The sequence below is a fragment of the Pogona vitticeps genome, chromosome 2 (genome assembly GCF_051106095.1).
Source record: "Pogona vitticeps strain Pit_001003342236 chromosome 2, PviZW2.1, whole genome shotgun sequence".
Classification (NCBI taxonomy): Eukaryota; Metazoa; Chordata; class Lepidosauria; order Squamata; family Agamidae; genus Pogona; species Pogona vitticeps.
Genome location: NC_135784.1, coordinates 94970834 through 94988739, shown reverse-complemented (window position 1 = coordinate 94988739; position 17906 = coordinate 94970834). Strand labels below are relative to the sequence as shown.

Genomic DNA, 17906 nt, shown 5'->3' with positions numbered 1-17906 from the left:
GCACAAACGCAGCTGCGTAAGAGAAATCCCCCTCTCAGGAATAGCAAGCAACTGAATTATTCAATAAGGACGGAAAGGTTTGAAGAGGCATATTAAAAAGCTAGACTTCGGCTATTATAATATGTATGAGAGCAGCAGAGCCAGTCCAAGCTGTTTTGTTGCCACCTCCCCTCAACAACCTTGGCCATAAAAAAAAAAGGTGACCGGACTGGCAGTTGAATCTTCTCTCAAAACTGGCGATGGGACGACTTGGCGCGCACAACTCTTCCCTTCCAACACTTGTCCGCAGCTCTCTGTTACTTTGCGTTTGCCGCCTGAGACAGCTGCCTCATTCTGGCCGATGGTTGGGCTTGTCCTAGCTTTTGTTAATTGTAATGTTAATCGTAATTAACGTTTTGTTAATCGTAATGTGACCATAACTAAAGCATGGAGTAGATCACATCTGCTTCAGAACCATGCCTCCAGACTTTGGAACCAACTCGTTAGATCAAAGCAGAGGCTATTAAGGAAGAATGTTGACTTGCAGGGCATATGCAACAGAAATCCAACCTTTAATTCTAGAATTTACCCTGTATGCAAAAATGAAGGAGAATTGTATTCGCGAAGGCTTTCATGGCCGGCATCTGATGGTTGTTGTGGGTTTTTCAGGCTGTTTGGCCGTGTTCCGAAGGTTGTTTTTCCTAACGCTTCACCAGTCTCTGAGGCTGGCATCTTCAGAGGACAGGAGTCAAAACGCTGTCTGTGCTCTGTTGCACAGACAGCATTCTGACTCCTGTCCTCTGAAGATGCCAGCCACAGAGACTGGTGAAACATTAGGAAAAACAACCTTTGGAACACGGCCAAACAGCCCGAAAAACCCACAGTAACCATGAAAGAGAATTGTTGATGCTGCAGTATAATCCCATGCAATGTCCCTACATGTGTTCAGTTTTTAACACATGTGCAGTGGTGTTTACTCTCTTTGTACCTTGACAACAATGCTTTAAGACAGATCAGTTACTTAACTACCATGTTTCCCCGAAAATAAGACAGAGTTTATATTAATTTTTGCTCCAAAAAACGTATTGGGCCTTATTTTCAGGGGATGTTTGATTTTTTTTTTCATTTAAAACTATCTATATTTATTCAAATACAGTCATGTCATCATCTTCTGATTGCTGCACAATGCTGCACAGTGGTGGAGGGTGGGGTTTTACTTAATTGGTGCTTATTTTGGGGGTAGGGCTTATATTACGAGCATCTTGAAAAATCATACTAGAGCTTATCTTCAAGTTAGGTCTTATTTTCGGGGAAACAGGGTAGGGTTGGAAGGAATTCATGTGCAAAGATGGAACAGGGCATAATAGGAAATCTTTAGCAAGAAATGGGCCCCTTACAAATTAATCATGTGCTTCAAGTCAAATCTAACTTGTAGTGACCCTTTCCAGGGTTTTCTGGGTACAGAGTACTCTGAAGTGGTTTACCACTCCCTTCCTCTTGGGGCACCCCGGGACTGAGGACACCACACAGGCTGGCTCTTCTTGGAGGCACCAGTGGGGAATTGAACTCCCAACCTCTGGTTCTGCAGTCAGACACATAACTCACTGATCTATCCAGCCAGTTTATTATTACAAATTATCAGGAAGGAAAAACATAATTCAAAAACAAAAAATAAAATGAAATTGCTTATGCTGATTTATATATGCTGATGCAAAATGAAAAATGATTCTTATCACTTAAAAAGAATTGCAATATCTCTCACCTAAGTGGGAAAGACTGATACCCAGGTGACCTATGTGTCTGCTGAACCTGCTGTTCAGCTGCTAACTGTGGAGGAGCAACCTCAAGGGCAATTAAGGATGAGCTCCTTATTGGACTTTATCTTTAAATCAGACGTGAATTGGGCAACCCTTTAAATAGAGGATACCATAAAACAAAAAGAACTGGTCAGAAGCAGCCCCTCAGATAGGGGACTGTCCTCCTTAAAAGAGGAAAGATGGACATTTTATAAGCTGCATCAGAGGGGATGCCTAGCCTTCCCTGGGATTCAGGAACCAAGAGTACTGCTTATCAAAAGTTGTAGTTTCAGTTAGGTAAGGATATCCTGGGAATAAATTGTAGAAGCTTTATACAACAAACTTACACAGTGCAGAGGATGTTGAAACCTAAACTTTCCACAGTACAGTTAGTTAAAATCTTAAACTTCCCAGGATGTGATCAGAAAGGCATTTAACCTGCTATTTGGTCTGCTGCAGGGAGAGGTTGGTTTGCTACTTTTCCAGCTGGAGTGATCCAAACTATCCCCAAAGCATTCCTATCTTTCTGGGCCTCGTCAAATGCTTCTCTCTCTCTCTTTTTTCCTGTTAGAATCACTCCATTTTGGTTTGTTTCCAGCACATGTAATTGCTGGAAACAAACCAAATCAAGTCTTCAGCCATTAAAGCTGTCACAGCTCCTTTGGCTGTCAACTTGCCATGTTGTGAAGTGGATTAAGAAGAGAGCCATTTCAAGATATTGGCAAATTAAACACTTGCTCTTTTCCCCTGTGAAGGGCAGAGGAAGTAAAATAAAAACAGATTCTATTAGGGCAGCACATATGCACTTCACCTAATTTTTTTAAATTGAAAATGTCCATGCACAAGTGGGAGAAGACAAGAGGGCAAAAAATCCACTTGGCTGCAGGCAAGTTCTTGACCAGCACTTTACAAAAAGTTAAAGAAAAGGGAGAGAAAGCCCCTCATTGCTGCCTCCTGTCTCCTCCTACTTCTGGGGGAGGGAGTTTTTAGGGTTGTTGTTTTTAATGATTCATTCAGCACTTCAGTGCTATGTGTGAGGGGAGGAGGAAGTGTTTAATTTACAAATATCATGAAGTGGCTCTCTTCTTAAGACACTTCATTATATGGCAAATTGACAGCCAAAGGAGCCAGGCCAAATAGAGTTGCTTGAGGTTTGCTAAACTACATAAATGTGAGGATTACACTAAATGGCATAGCAGACCTCTGCCTAACCCCAAGCAATCCTATTTAGCCCACACTAGTACACTCCAAAAGAGCCTGTGTAGACCAGTCTCTATTTAACTTTTCATATGGCTATACAATAAAAGAGAACAAAAAGTATGGACTGTGCAAGCAACGGACACCATGCAAGCATTGAAAACTGATGGATAAAATTAAAGAGATCTATTGCACTTTCTCATATTTAATGTCACTCTTTATATCTGTTGGAGAGGGGCTATAGGATGAGACATAAACACCTCCACAGTCCATTTATTCTGTTTTTCAAGGCACTTTGGATCAAGCAATCACATTTCTCACAACACTGAATAAGATGCAAATGTCTGGAAATGTCTTTTCTTCCATATGCCCAGTGGTGCAGATAGGAAATCATAGATTCTTGGGTCAGTGTAGTCTTATGAGACCTCTCATCTTTTCATAGGTATAAGTTTTAGTTCATCTATTTCAAACTGTGTTAAGACAGGCCCACTGCTTTTGAGATGGGGGGGTCCAGCTCATCATGTTTATCTGGAAACCCCCCCCCCCCAAATTCTGTCCCAAAGTCCTACACTGGCAGTGCGGCTACGTTAGATCAGGGTCAGGACTTTCCCCTAACTAGGGCTCTGGCCCTTTGCTCCTAGCATAGTAACATCTTAGATATCATTTGTTCCTAATGTCTGGCTGCCTCAGTCCTCTCTTTTCCTCTCTAATTCTAGCCTGCAGCATTTTGGATCATTCTAGAATGATAGCAGATAATTACCCTGTTTGTACTGCTTTCATAAGGAACCGTGTTCTGAGTTTCCAGGCAGCAGTGAACAGTGAGGCGTGTGAGGGGAGGAGAAAACGGCTACCTGGGTATAAATAGTAACCAGATTGGCCTTGTTAAGTTATTTTGCTTTGCAAACACAGTCCTGTCCTTCCCAAAGAGACACGTGCCGTTCTTCACAGCTCATATTTGTATTTCTGAGAGGAGACAATAACAAGCAGTATACTTGGTTTAGACACTTCCTTGGTATGCAGGTGAGGTGCTACAGATAATGTTTAGGTTTCTGTGGTAAACATACACACACCACCACCACACCACACTACCCACCCTTTCATCTGCCTGAGGGCTTATCTGCATGGGCTCTTTTGGAGTGAACCGGTGTGGTGCAAACAGGGTCCCTTGGCATTGGGTAGAGGTCTAGTATGCCATTTGGTGCCATCCTCATATTCAGATTGCGTACTTGGACATCAAGCTACCCGCTCTGGCCCAACTACTTCTGCTGGGAATGTCTAATAAGAAGAAAACCACTTCAAGATATTGGCAAATTAAATACTTCCTCAGCTCTATGGAGAACCAAGGGAAATGAAAGGGGAAAATAGACAGTATTATGATAATACTGATATGTTGCATCACTTATTGAATTGTTTTTTTAAAAAACAAAAACATTATTCCTAGAAGCAAGAGACAGGATTGTGCAACAAGGGGGATTTCCCCACTTTTTCTTTGAGTCTTGTCTTAAAAGTTGCATCATGAACCTTCCTGCAGCCAAATTTACCATCAACACTTTGTGGTGGATTCAACCCAAACTTTCAGACAAGTTAAAGAAAGGAAAAAAGAAATCCATCCTTGTTGCCCCTTCCTGTCTCCTCCCACTTCCAGGAGGAAATTTCTGTTTTTAATTTTTTTTTAAATGATGCCGTCCATCAGTGTTGTCCTAATACAATCTAAACTTTTTTTCAGTTCCTCTGCCCCTCCACGGAGCAGAGGAAGTGTTTAATTTGCCAGTGTTTTGAAGTGGCTGTTTTCTTACACTACTTCAGAATATGGGAAATTCCCAGTGGAAGGAGCCTCCGCAGCCTCCAGCTCGCTTTGGCTGTTTTCTGGTGATCACATGTGCAGGAAATGAAACAAAATGAAGTGATTCTACTACACCCCAAAAGTAGAAGCCTCTGATAGGGACCCAGAAAGATGGAATATTTGGCGGGTGGGCTGGTTCACTCCAGGAAAGACATGGTGACATTGCTAGAAAAAGGAGTGAACCAGCCCATTCATGCAGTGGACCAAACAGCAGGATAAATCCTTTTGGATTGCACTCTGATTCTTGAAAAATCAAGCTGCCATAATAAGCACAGTCACAGTAGCAGAAGAGAATTGCATTTGTGTAATTCTAATCTAATGAATGTATGCAAAGATGGGATTACTACAGATGAAGTCTTTTTCATCCCTCCAGGGGAAACTACATCTCCCAGACTCCCTTTTTTCTAAGAAACCAATGAAGGGGGCAGGAGCTGTGACTTCCACCTTTACATCTAGCCACTGGAGACCACAGCTGCGATACAAGGATATCTGCAAGCGGGATCTGAAGGCCTTAGGAATAGACCTCAACAGATGGGAAACTCTGACATCTGATCGTTCAGCCTGGAGGCAGGCAGTGCATCACGGCCTCTCCCAATTTGAAGAGACCCTTGTCCAGCAGGCTGAGGCAAAGAGGAAGTCACAAAGGAAGCAAAACCAGGGAGCTGGACAGGGGACAGATTGGATTTGTCTCCAGTGTGGAAGGGATTGTCACTCTCGAATTGGCCTCCTCAGCCACACTAGACGCTGTTCCAAGTCCTCCATACAGAGCACGATACCATAGTCTTTCGAGACTGAAGGATGCCTACTACTACTACTGTTGTACATGGAAACCTGAAGAAAATGCAGAATGTGACCGATAGAGTCAAGGTCTAAGCCTAACAATGAAGCTGCTTAAAAAAATGAAAAATGAACCACACAAAAAAACCAAGAGGCCCCCCCAAAAAAGGGTGGAGAGCTACATCCGTTGAATTTTTCTGCTTCTACACAACTATTAAAAGGTGAGAGCCCTGTCATCTCTTTTTCTTAGCCACACTTAGACAAAAAACTTTTTAAAAACCTGATGAGAACAATACATGTGCACCAATTTTATTTATAAAAAAGGAGAAAGTCTGCATGGCTACAGAGAAAAAATGTACCATACAAGAGCCATGCCCTGGAAGTGAGTGAGTGTGCCTGCACAGTGCCTCCCTCAATTGTCTTCAGAAGTGTAAGCTTCCCAGTCCTTCTTCCCTGGGGGATTAACTCAAATGCCAGCAATGTGGATTCAGATGTCAATGGTCTTAACAATCTCCTCCCTGAGAGAGGATAGAAAAACTGTGGTTGCTTTGCACCACAGTTGAAGGCAGACCAGATCTTCTTGCTGGTAATTCACCCAGATGGAAGACATGTTTTTTAAAAAAATCAAACAAAGATGGAAATGAAAATTCCCACTATCTTTCCTCCTTTCTGCTCAATCATCTTCTATTATAGGGTTACTATATAACACAGCCATATAGCAGCTGATTATGCACATTGCACACCGAAAGGAAATTGACATCAGACCCTGGAAACAGGAATATCCTTCTTTTGTGCACTTTGCTTCTGTGACACCCACGCACACTCCACCCCACCACACATACATACATCAGTAGTTCCCAACCTTGGCTCCCTAGATGTTCTTGGACTACATTTCCCAGAAGCCTTCACCACCAGCTGTGCTGGCCAGGAGTTCTGGGAGTTGTCATCCAATAATATCTGAGGACTCAAGTTTGGGAACCACTGACAGACACAGATAGTAGGTGGTGAATGAGACAGGAGCTGGGTGATCAAACCCAAGCAACAGCATGCACTAGCTCTCATGCACCAGGGCCACCTGTTCCACTCAATGCCCTGTGAATAGCATGGCCTGCTTGTAGTTTTACTCTGAGTATAGATACATCAAAAGGATAAGTCTTGTGAAGACAGCCAAGTCTCAATGCTACATGTTTAGCACTGAAGTCTATATAGTTCTACATCCATTTGAATAAAACTGGGAACCTGACCAACTATAGTATAGCTTCGAAGCTTGGAACCTAAGCTTTTAGAAATTCTCATGTTTATAAATTATTATCTTGAGAAAATGTTGCATGACTAAGATTAGCATCTCTTTTTCCCTGCTCCTGTATTCAACAGCAACTTTGCCCACAGAAATATATCACCAGATAGATTTGTTTGCACCAACTGCAGCCTGTATCCCGTAAATCAAAATGGCAGAGATGTCAAATCTATGCCAAATGGAACCAAAGAGTTTTTATGGCTTTTCTGATATTGTTAATGACCGCTTTTAATTCATCCTAGCTGCCTACAGGCATTTTAAAAAGATGTGGTGGAACATAAATTGAACAAATGCATACAGACTAATATTTTGCATTGTTGTTCTTGATGTTATGCACCATTAAGTTGCCTCCAGCTTATGGTGAATGAATGCCTTTCAAAAGGTCCTATCATTAATATCCCTGCTTGGGTCTTGCAAATTCAAGGCTGTGGTTTCTTTGATTGAGTCAGTCCATCTCATAGTGGGTCTTCCTTGCTCTTTTCCTGCTGTTTTTCACTTTTTGAAGTATTATTGTCTTTTCCAGTGAGGAAACCTTCTCTTGATGTGCTCATGTTTTTTTTTCTTTTCATTTTTGGTTCTAGAGATCATTTTGGTTTGAGCTGATCTAGCACCCCCTTGTCTTTCTGGAACTTCAATAATCAATTGATTAATTAATTAAACAAATTTATACCACCCATTTGGCCAAGGACAACTTTTGGTGGTTTACAACAAAACACACAACAGCAGAATTAATTTACAGTTATCTGTAAAGCTCTTCTCCAACTTCATATTTCAAATGATTCAATATTTTTATCTGTTAGAATTGGTTTTTCCATGTCACTGTATATTTAATTTGGTCATATTGATCTTTTTTGCTGTCATGCTGAAGCACGCTTTTGGAACTGCAACAGAAGGTGTCTATTTCTGGACTAGATCAGATGGAAAGTTCTTTCATCTCTCTAGATTGAAAGTGAATACCAAAATCCAGCTGAAATGCATGCAGGACTTCCTCTTCGCCAATGATGCAGCTGTTGTTGCCCAGCAACTTATGAAGCATTTTAGTAGGCCTGCCAAGACTTTGGATTAACAATCAGCCTGAAGAAAACGCAAGCCATGGGCCAGGGCATGGACTCACCTCCCTCTATTACTTATCTGTACACAAGAACTGGAGGTTGTTCATGATTTCATGTACCTTGGCTCAACGATCTCTGACACTCTCTCTCTAGATGTCAAGATGGATAAACACATTGGCAAAGCAGCTACCATGTTCTCTAGACTTACAAAGAGAGTATGGCTTAATAAGAAGCTGACGGCATATACCAAGATCCAAGTCTATAAAGCCTGTGTCCTGAGTACACTCCTGTACTGCAGTGAGTCCTGGACCCTTTGTGTACAGCAGGAGAAGAAGTTGAACACATTCCATATGCGTCGTCTCCAATGAATTATTAGCATCATCTGGCAGGACAAAGTTCCAAATAGAGTGGTCCTAGAACAAGCTGGAATTTTTAGCATGTACAGTGGTGCCTCGCATTACGAGCGCTCCTATGGGGGGAATTTTGCTTTGCGATGATCGGTTCCCTGCTTCGGGAACTAATTCTCACAAAGTGATGATTTTCTGCCAGCTGATCGGCGGTTTCAAAATGGCCGCTGAGTAAAAAACATGGCTCCCCGCTCTTTTCTGGGACGGATTCCTCGCTGCACAGGCAGCAAAAATGGCCGCGCTATGGAGGATCTTTGCTGGACAGTGAGTTTCAAGCCCCTAGGAACGCATTAATCGGGTTTTAATGCATTTCTATGGGCTTTTTAATTTCGCATTATGACGTTTTCGTTCTACAGCGATTTCGCTGGAACAAATTAACATCGTAATGCGAGGCACCACTGTATACATTACTGAAACAGCATAGTCTACATTGGCTTTGGCATGTCATGAGAATGGCTAATGGTCAGATTCTAAAAGTTCTCTTATATGGAGAATTAGTGCAGGGAAAGTGCCCCAGAGGAAGACCACAGCTGCAATACAAGGATATCTGCAAGCAGGATCTGAAGACCTTAGGAATGGACCTCAACAAATGGGAAATCTTGACATCTGAGCACTCAGCCTGGAGGCAGGCGGTGCATCACGGCCTCTCCCAATTTGAAGAGACTGTTGTTTAGCAGGCCGAGGCAAAGAGGCAGTCCAGAAACCAGCAAAATCAGGGAGCTGGACAGGGGACAGATTGTATTTGTTTTCATTGTGGAAGGTATTGTCAGTCTCAAATTGGCCTTCTCAGCCACACTAGACGCTCTTCCAAGACCAAGACCATAGTCTCTCGAGACTGAAGGATGCTTACAAAGGATACCCACTGGTTTTTGAGAAACTTAAGGATAAATGTTTTCAATTTAAAAAATAAAAAACAAAATTTAAGGAATGGGATGGGGTTTTTAAGCCAGGGAAAATAAATAATAATAATACCTCTTTTTCCCACTGGCATTGCATCTTCATCCATATAACATTTTTTGATTGATTGATTGATTGATTGATTGATTGATTGATTGATTGATTGATTGATTGATTGATTGATTACATTTTCATACTGCCCATCTAATGGAAATCAACTACTCTGGGCACTTCACAAACAGACAGAAAATCTCCCACCCCCAGTCAAAGGATGATACAAAACATATATACAAATAAAAATTAAAAGAGGAAACCCCTATGGTGACAGTTGAATAGAATTACAGAATTAAACACTGTGGGCCAAATAATACCTACTGTAGGAGTTGCCTTCATATGCAGAATAATAATGACTATTATTATTATTATTATTATTATTATTATTATTATTATTATTATTATTATTATTATTATTATTATTATTATTATTATTATTATTATTATTATTATTATTATTATTAAATTGTATATATTGTGGAAGCATTCCTATAGTCAGGACAAAGAGAAGATAGAGGAAACAATTCTGTTGCCATAGCAACAGCTTGGTCCAGCACATTCTGTGGTTTGTCCTGATGCAAAGGAAACCTGACTCTGCTGTGTAGGCATTTGCCCAAGACAGATTGAAGCTGACAGGCTCTTTATGATCTGAAACATTTATAAAGCAGAGGCCATGTGGGTGTTCATGTATGCATGCCTGTGTGAAGGGGAGGAGGGGTGAAGTGGAAATGAGAATGTGGATGGCAGAATACCATTACCAAAACGGACCAGAGGACCAGTAAAAACTCTACAGCATGTGCTTCCTTGCATGTATTCCAGGGACAGGGGCTGAATTATTGACTTTGTAATTGTATTCTTACTGATGGAATTGTGGGATTTCCTTCTTCCTATGCCAAAACAAGTTTTTCAGACGGAGACATAATGTATCTTGTGTTTTGATGGGGCTGTCACCTCAGGCTGCAAAATGACTTGGGTTCATTATTTGGTTCCACCAGTGCCTAATGTCTACACAAGCTACTGGATAAAGATGGGTCCTGGAAATGATGGTAGTTTGTAAACAACTAGAAGAAGTTCTATGGAGAAGCAGGGATGCAAAAAGTGATATACACTGGACATACTGTAGACCTTTCCACCACCTTTTAAAAGCCATCTTTAGCATAGCCTTTCCCAGATGGGGCAATGCCGGCTGGGACAAATGTGAGCAACAATCCACCACATCTAAGTGACACCAATGTTGGGGGTGGTTGCATTATCAGGTGAATCGATCCTTACTTTGAACCATGAAAACAAATCTTCTTATCTAAGCTCAAGAACAGGCCAGGCCGATCTTCTTCAGACAATCAGTAACCTGAACAACACGGAATGCAATGCAATGTTTCAGTTCTTGCCTTGTCTCTGTGTTACTTCACCAATGAACGACATCCTTCTGATCTTTTCCTATGAGGCCATTTGGCTTGCCACCTTTTCCTACTGAATCTCCTCCTGGCCGTTAACAACAGTTTGGTATGAAGGCACAGCAGCCAGAGACCAGAGAGGACAGGGCTTGGTTTCCTGTAACTTAAACAGCTGAATACAAGGAAGAATTGCAGCAGCAGGAGTAGTTGTGTCATCCACACAGGGCTGGAGAAACTGTGGGCATGTCTCCCAGTCTCTCTGAACCAAAACTCCATGAATGTCCTTGCTTTTTATTTTGTTTTAGTATACTGAAACTGAGCCTATGGCATGATCACAGGGGTGTCACATGGGATCTCAATGCATCATCCCCAAAGGATTGCATGCCCAAGCCCTGTGCCAGAAAGATACAGGCCAGCTCTTAAAGGTGAAGGATGGATTGTTTTATGTAGAAATAGAAGCAAATGGGGTATTTTTTTTTTCTGTGCCAAACCCTGCTGTCAGGGTATCATGTACCATATATGCCAGTGCAGACAGGCGCGTGTCGTATTCTTTAACCACACACAGCATCGAAGTCTTGTTGTGCTAATATCCATTTCACAAGGCAGATTTTGCACTCTGTGTTTGTGGCTGTTCTACAGCACTCATGCTTGCTGCTGATGGTGTTTAGCTTTTGTTCAGCACAACAAAAGCCCAGCAGGTCTTCCGTGTCTGATACAAATGCTTAGACAAATAGCCACCAAGAAAAGAAGAGATCTGGAGAAGGCCAGATTGAGGAAAGTTGGTACTAGCACAAAAGGGGTAGGTATCCCATGTTGTCTGGGAATCTGAACGTTGAAAGGTGTTGGCTCTCTCTGAGTGCTTGTTTTCTCATTGATTTATTCAGCCTTTTAAAAAAACACTATTCAGGTTAGCCGTTAGCACATCATAGTAACCACTGGAAATCTATGACAAGATGAGGCGCCACCACCCTGCCCAGTCCACAAACTGATAGTGCTATGAAGAACATTCATTCAAGTTCCGAAATGTCAGGTGAATGAAGTTGTTAAGGGCCACACTCTCATTCAGTAGTTTCTAACCTTGGGTATACCAAATGTTTTTGGACTACAACTCCCAGAAGCCTTTGCCACTAGTTATGCTGACCAGGATTTCTGGGAGTTATAACCCAAGAAGATCTGGGGACCCAAGGTTCGGAACCACTGTTCTAATTAGATGTGTTATATTTCAGACATACAGTATACATAGGATGGTCTGTGGTTTGAGGACAAAAGGCACCTCAGCCTCAAATTTTGAGGCAGCCGCTCCCATCACAAGCCACCCCTATGGGACATAGTATGTCATATTGTGGTTAATTCCTGCTTCACTGCTGCCTTGGAGCTGAAATAGCTGCCAGTTTTACAATGGTAGTCTCCAGTACCACCTTACTCTGTTTATTGCAGCAGGCACATGAAATCTATGCACCCAAAATTGCCATTCCAAACTACAAGTGGTCATAAGGAAGCACAGTTCAGCTTTTAAGAGGGCATCATTTCTTCTGTAACACAGGTCTAGCCTGCTGAATATGTTTTCACAAATGCAGTTCTTAGATAGCATATTTCTCTGCTCAGTACCTCAATGACAACAGCTATGTCAGTCCCACAACTCCTAGTATGATTATCACCCCATCTTCAAAATTTTCCTCCTCCTCCAATAATATTCTGCTCACTGTGTACTTCCCTGTGGGCTACTGCAATGATGATTTCAGGATTCTTCCCCACCCCCAAAAAATGTTTTTGAGAGTCTTTTTTTCCTTGCCCCCCTGAGCTCCACCACTGTGCAAATAAGCACCATGGTGTTTATCTAGTTTAATTATTATTGTTGGTATCGTTTTGAATGGACAACAGCCTGACTATTCCACTACAGAATGGCATTTTCCTTCCCTCCTGTGGCCCATAGTTTGAGCACAAAGGGCACCTCAGTCTCAAATTTTGAGGCACCCCCTCCAATCACAAGCTGCCGCTGTGAATAAGTATGGAACATGGAATGCATATGATGGCATGGTGTTGGCTCTCATCCATGGCTGGTGCAATCATAAAGTCAACAACATTAGCATCAGGATTAGTAGGGCCCAATCCTGCTACCTTTCCCTAGATGACCACCTCTTTAACGTTGTTGCTAAATGCAAATGTTATGTGTCATGTTCTACCTATCCTACCTGCAATGGTTTATCTATGTATGACCTTTGAGCATGCTAGTAGTTTGGGGCATTCACCATTAAACTGAATTATCTTGTTCCCTCTGTTGGCCAGCTTACTGTAAATGATATGTTTAATTGTCTTGGCTGTTTTTTTTCTTTTGTGCAATTCTGTTTAAAAGTAGGTTTATTGGTTTAGCTAGTAACAGGGTTTTTTTAATTGTATTTTTATTGTATTTATTGTACACAGTAGTTTTTTTTCTTATTATATGATGTTATTGCATGTTGTGAACCATCCAGAGAGTGTTTACATTAATGGGGCACTATAGAAGTAGAATGAATGAATGAATGAATGAATGAATGAATGAATGAATGAATAAATAAATAAATAAATAAATAAATAAATAAATAAATAAATAAATATAAATAGTTCAATGTCCTGTTGTGATTTTAGGCTGGCATAATGCAAACTGCTTAATTTTTTGGAGACAAATTGCTTTGAGTTGAGAAGTCATAGTAGACATTTTATGTTGCCCACTGAATTGCATAATGAGGTACATAGCAGATAATATCTTTGGTGACTTCCTAACTTCAGGCAATTCGCCTTCCAAAGTTATGTCATTTGTGCTAAACTTGCAGGCATAACTGTTAAGATTTTGGCCACCGTAACAGAATACCTATAAGCATATATGCATTCTTCTCAGGACAAGAAGATTGATTGATTGATTGATTGATTGATTGATTGATTGATTGATTGATTGATTGATTGATTTAATATCCCACCTATCTAGTCAACAACCACTCTAGACGGTCTAACATGATGGGATCCCAGTAGCAGTTTGACAGAATAATGGGTAGAATTTGCAACATCAAAGGCTGGGCACCCCTGCTTCAAAAGGTATGTTTTCCTAGTGCTTCTCAAACCCAGAGCCAGTCTGTGAGAAAAACAATCTAGTCACCACTGCAATTGTACAATTGTGCTTTTAGTTCACACTGTAAACAGTGAATTACTTTACCTCACAGAAAGCTATCATATCAGAGATATATCATCAGTGAGCAAAGAGACTGCATTTTACTTTTTTGAGGGGGTGGGGTTATAAGCAATGGCTGAAATCCAGTTGCTTAGCATTGTAAGTTGCACTAGAGTATGGTCATTGAATCAGTGGGGATTTGGAGAATCAATTCCTCAGTATTCACTGATTCAAATAGGCCTACTCTAGTGCCACTTACTACACGAAGGAACAGGATTTTGGCCAGTGTATCTGATGTTATATCAGTACCCATAGGAATAGAGCCACAAACAGGGAAGTAGGTTTTTTTGGAGGGGGGTGCTTTTGCTTTTTTAAAAAAATATGAAAGACTCAAAAAGAGGAGGAATGGTACAATAGAAGAGTAGAGAATATTCTGCGATGTTTGCTAAGAATCTAAACATTTCAATGCAAGAGCCTTTAGGATAGTCCAATAGACAAATGCATTCCAGACACCATATGAAATATTTTCGTAGAATGCAATGACATTGCTAGATTTCCATTATTCCTGACTATTTATCTCCATAAAACACATAATTTAGATTTTTACAAAAGGACATTAAAACCGCTTGGTAAGGACTGTAACGTTACCTGGTGTTCCTGATCTCTGAAATATACAGTATGATCATAACCGACATTAACATATCTAAAGGTAGCCACTAACTCATCGCTCAAAAAGAGGGTGTGTGCTGTCACAAAAGAAAACAGAAAAGAACACCCATTTGCATGGAAGTGAATATGGCACCTTTCTCTCTCTCTCTCTCTCTCTCTCTCTCTTTCTCTCTGTACATATATATGTATGAAATTAGAAAGAAATGTTAACAGTTTAAATAGAATTACTATGTAGGTCACACAACTGAGGGAGGCAGCGATCAAGTGTCTCCCCACCCTGCTGAATCTGCAGTCCAGGTGCTGCTAACTCTGAGCGGGCAACTTCTGGACGTCCCTTTAAACAGGGAGCATCGTTTAAAAAAAGAGGACTGTCCTTGGGCAGCCTTTCAAAGGGAGGGCTGTCCTCTGTTAAAAACAATGGCACATGACCGCACTTAGAATAGAATGAAAAAAAAAAAAGGAAAAGAAGAGTATTGTGGCTTCCACATGTACATACCCGTCACATGGAAAAGAAGGGGTTTTCCTACCTATATTAGGATGCTTCAGGAGACGGCAGATCCGAGCTTCTCTTTCAAGCTTCTGATGATCTGTAGGAAAAGATGTCCACAAATCAGTACATGAGGCAGAGCAACAGGCTTACATTCCTCTGTTAAAGAGGTACTGATGAATGTACGTTATTTTTCTGTTCATTTCCTGGGGATTTATTGCACGCACATCCAGGCAGCAATAGATGCAATAGACCACAGGGATAATTTGAGGATAATTTGGTCTAAAGGGTGTCTAAATATTTGCTAAGTGTCATATGTACCTATATTTGAGAAATACATGGTAATGAGAATTACCACATACTTGAGAAATATGTGGTAATGTGACAGGCCCTGAACAGATTCCCAGCCTTTTATATCCTCAGCAATAGAAGAACTCCACAGAGCTCCATGTGATTTACTTCCAGCTAAAGAAATGTAATTTCAGGCTATTTATCTTCAAGACTACTGCAACAGATTGGAAACTCTTTTCCATTATAAAAAATAAAATTACTTGTCTGAACTCTAATGATCTTCTATATTGGTTATATCTCTGCAGTATCTACCTGAACCATGTAATCAGGCAAACAATCAACACACTCTAAATCAGTGGTTCTTAACCTTTGTTACTCAGATGCTTTTGAACTGCAACTCCCAGAAACCCCAGTCAGGACAGCTGGTGGTGAAGGCTTCTGGGAGTTGCAGTCCAAAACTCCTGAGTAACCCAAGGTTAAGAACCAGTGCTCTAATGATCCAGGTAGTTCCTGCTTCTTGGCTGGCAAGATAGCTCAGTGAGTTAGTTATGTGGCTGCAAAACTGGAGGATCTGAGATACAGCCAAGTCTGTCTGTTCTTTCATTAGACCTGCCCTTCATCTGCACACCTCTCAGTGTGTGTGTGTGTTTGTGTGTGTGTGTGTGTGTGTGTGTGTGTGTGTGTGTGTGTGTGTGTGTGTGTGTTTACTTTCCAACACAATTATTGTTCACTCCATTGCTTCCAGTATTTATTTTCCCCACTGTGTGTCCAGGAAGAGCAAGCATGTGTAGCTTTGGGCAAGCCACACAGTCCCAGGGTGCACACAGAAGAATGGTAAACCACTTCTGAGTACTCTGTACCTAGAAAACCCCGGAAAGGCTTGCTGTAGGTCAGAATTGGCTTGACGGTATGAAATGATCCACTACTTCCTCCTTCCATATCTCCAAGACTCAGTCAGTCAACAAACCATTTTTTTCATGTATTCTGCTTCTCTCAGGAGCAGATCTTTTGTAAAGCTAATGGGCACTGATTGCCCCCAAGGACCAAGGTTTTTTAAAAAATCAAGAGATCCTTGGCATTGAAGCAGGCATGGCTTTATAGAATAGATCAGGGAACAGAAGCAATGGTTCAGACTGAGATGTGTGGATGGAGGAGTAAAGTATTTGTACCTGCACAGCTACCATAAGCTGGCAATTTTTTAAATTAAAGTCTCCAAACAAGGATATCTGTTTGCAAAGAGAAATTTTTACCAGCAGGCTTTCTTTGGTAGGAAACTTCCTTTGTATAAACACTGTAAGTCTAATTCACGGACACCTCCCAAAACACACACACAAAAGACAGGGAACCACGGATCAAAGTTATAATGGGGCAGAGGGTACGGGCAACTGGAGGACTCCAGAAGTCCAGATTGGGATCAGAAGACGGCTGCATTTGGCCCCAAAGCTTGAAGCTCCCCGGGACCCAAGATACAGCCGAATCTGTCAGATCTTTCATTAGATCTACCCTTTATCTGTACACTTCTCATTTTCTGTGTTTACTTCCCAGCTGAATTATTGTTCACCTCATTTCTTCCAGTATTTATTTGCAGATAAACACACAGGGAGAGGGTAAGAGATTGGGACTCTAGCAGTGTGAATTTTCGCCCATCCGTTCCCCCTTGTGTTGAACAACCATCCGCCTTGGCAACTGGGACAACACTACACCAAAGGTGCCAACCATCAAATGCGTCGTGAGCTCCAGGAGACCATTAGCAGCCAGATACGTGTGAGCACTCTGCTCATCTTTCCTTGTTGCTCAGCTCATTTCTTCTGCCTCTCTGTCCTGGTGGGATACGAGGATGTGAAAAAAAAGTGAGCTGGATTCTTCTCTGGTGTTCTTTTGCCACGAAACACTGTTGCACTCTTGGGGACCAGGAATCACAGCACAATCACACTTTAAACAGCATGAAAATCATCCTCCCATCCTGCCTACCATCACCCCATATATTTCAGGGACAAAATATACGAGTCCTGCATCCCTAGTGAAAGGTCTGAACTCCTTTCCTGATGGTGTTTGATGCTCCAGAGGAGCCTTGAGCTTCCATTTGAAGGGCTCTCCACAAACAGCTGGTCTAGCCTGGGGGGCTTATCCACTATAATTTGCTCCAGAGAAAAACAGCCTTGGAAAGGAAGGCAGAGATTAGTGTAACCAAGATGGCGATTCTTTCTGCTCAGTTCATTTGCACATACTCAGGTCTAAGAACAAACTGAGATCTGAATTGCATGAATGCAATCCATCGAGACTGATGAGTGCAGTTGTTGAGGGGTTGTGACTCTATTCTCTTAGAGGAGCTTTCCAAGGTGTTGGCCCCTATTCCCTCAAATAGGTTCAGAAGGAAAATATGGAGTTGATTCTTAGCATTTCCAAAATGAGAGTCACCAGCCCCCATTGAATGCTATTAATATGCAGGTAAATTGCAGGTGTGGGGAGTCCTTAGGATCTGGGGATTGTGGGGTAAGGAGGCAAAGTTTAACTTGTTCCCTACTTCCTGAATCTTTTTTTTAAAAGGTATCTCTGAAGCAGCTGTCTGCATGGCAAGGGAACCCATCAGTTCTCCAAAAGGGAGTTCCTTCCTCTGAAATTCA

At 41.6% G+C, this 17906-nt stretch overlaps 1 protein-coding gene across 10 annotated transcripts in view; it reads right to left on the bottom strand.

Moving 5' to 3' along the window:
* CAMK2A (calcium/calmodulin dependent protein kinase II alpha) overlaps positions 1-17906 on the bottom strand; it is a 159461-nt gene that overhangs the window by 67913 nt on the left and 73642 nt on the right. For all 10 annotated transcript variants that reach the window (XR_012083673.2, XR_013541852.1, XM_078385642.1 and 7 more), the window contains exon 3: positions 15032-15091. Coding sequence is in view for 8 of the 10 variants with exons in the window: in XM_078385642.1 (XP_078241768.1) it covers positions 15032-15091 (60 nt within the window). In the remaining 2 variants the exon portion in view is untranslated. The remainder of the gene's footprint in view (positions 1-15031; positions 15092-17906) is intronic.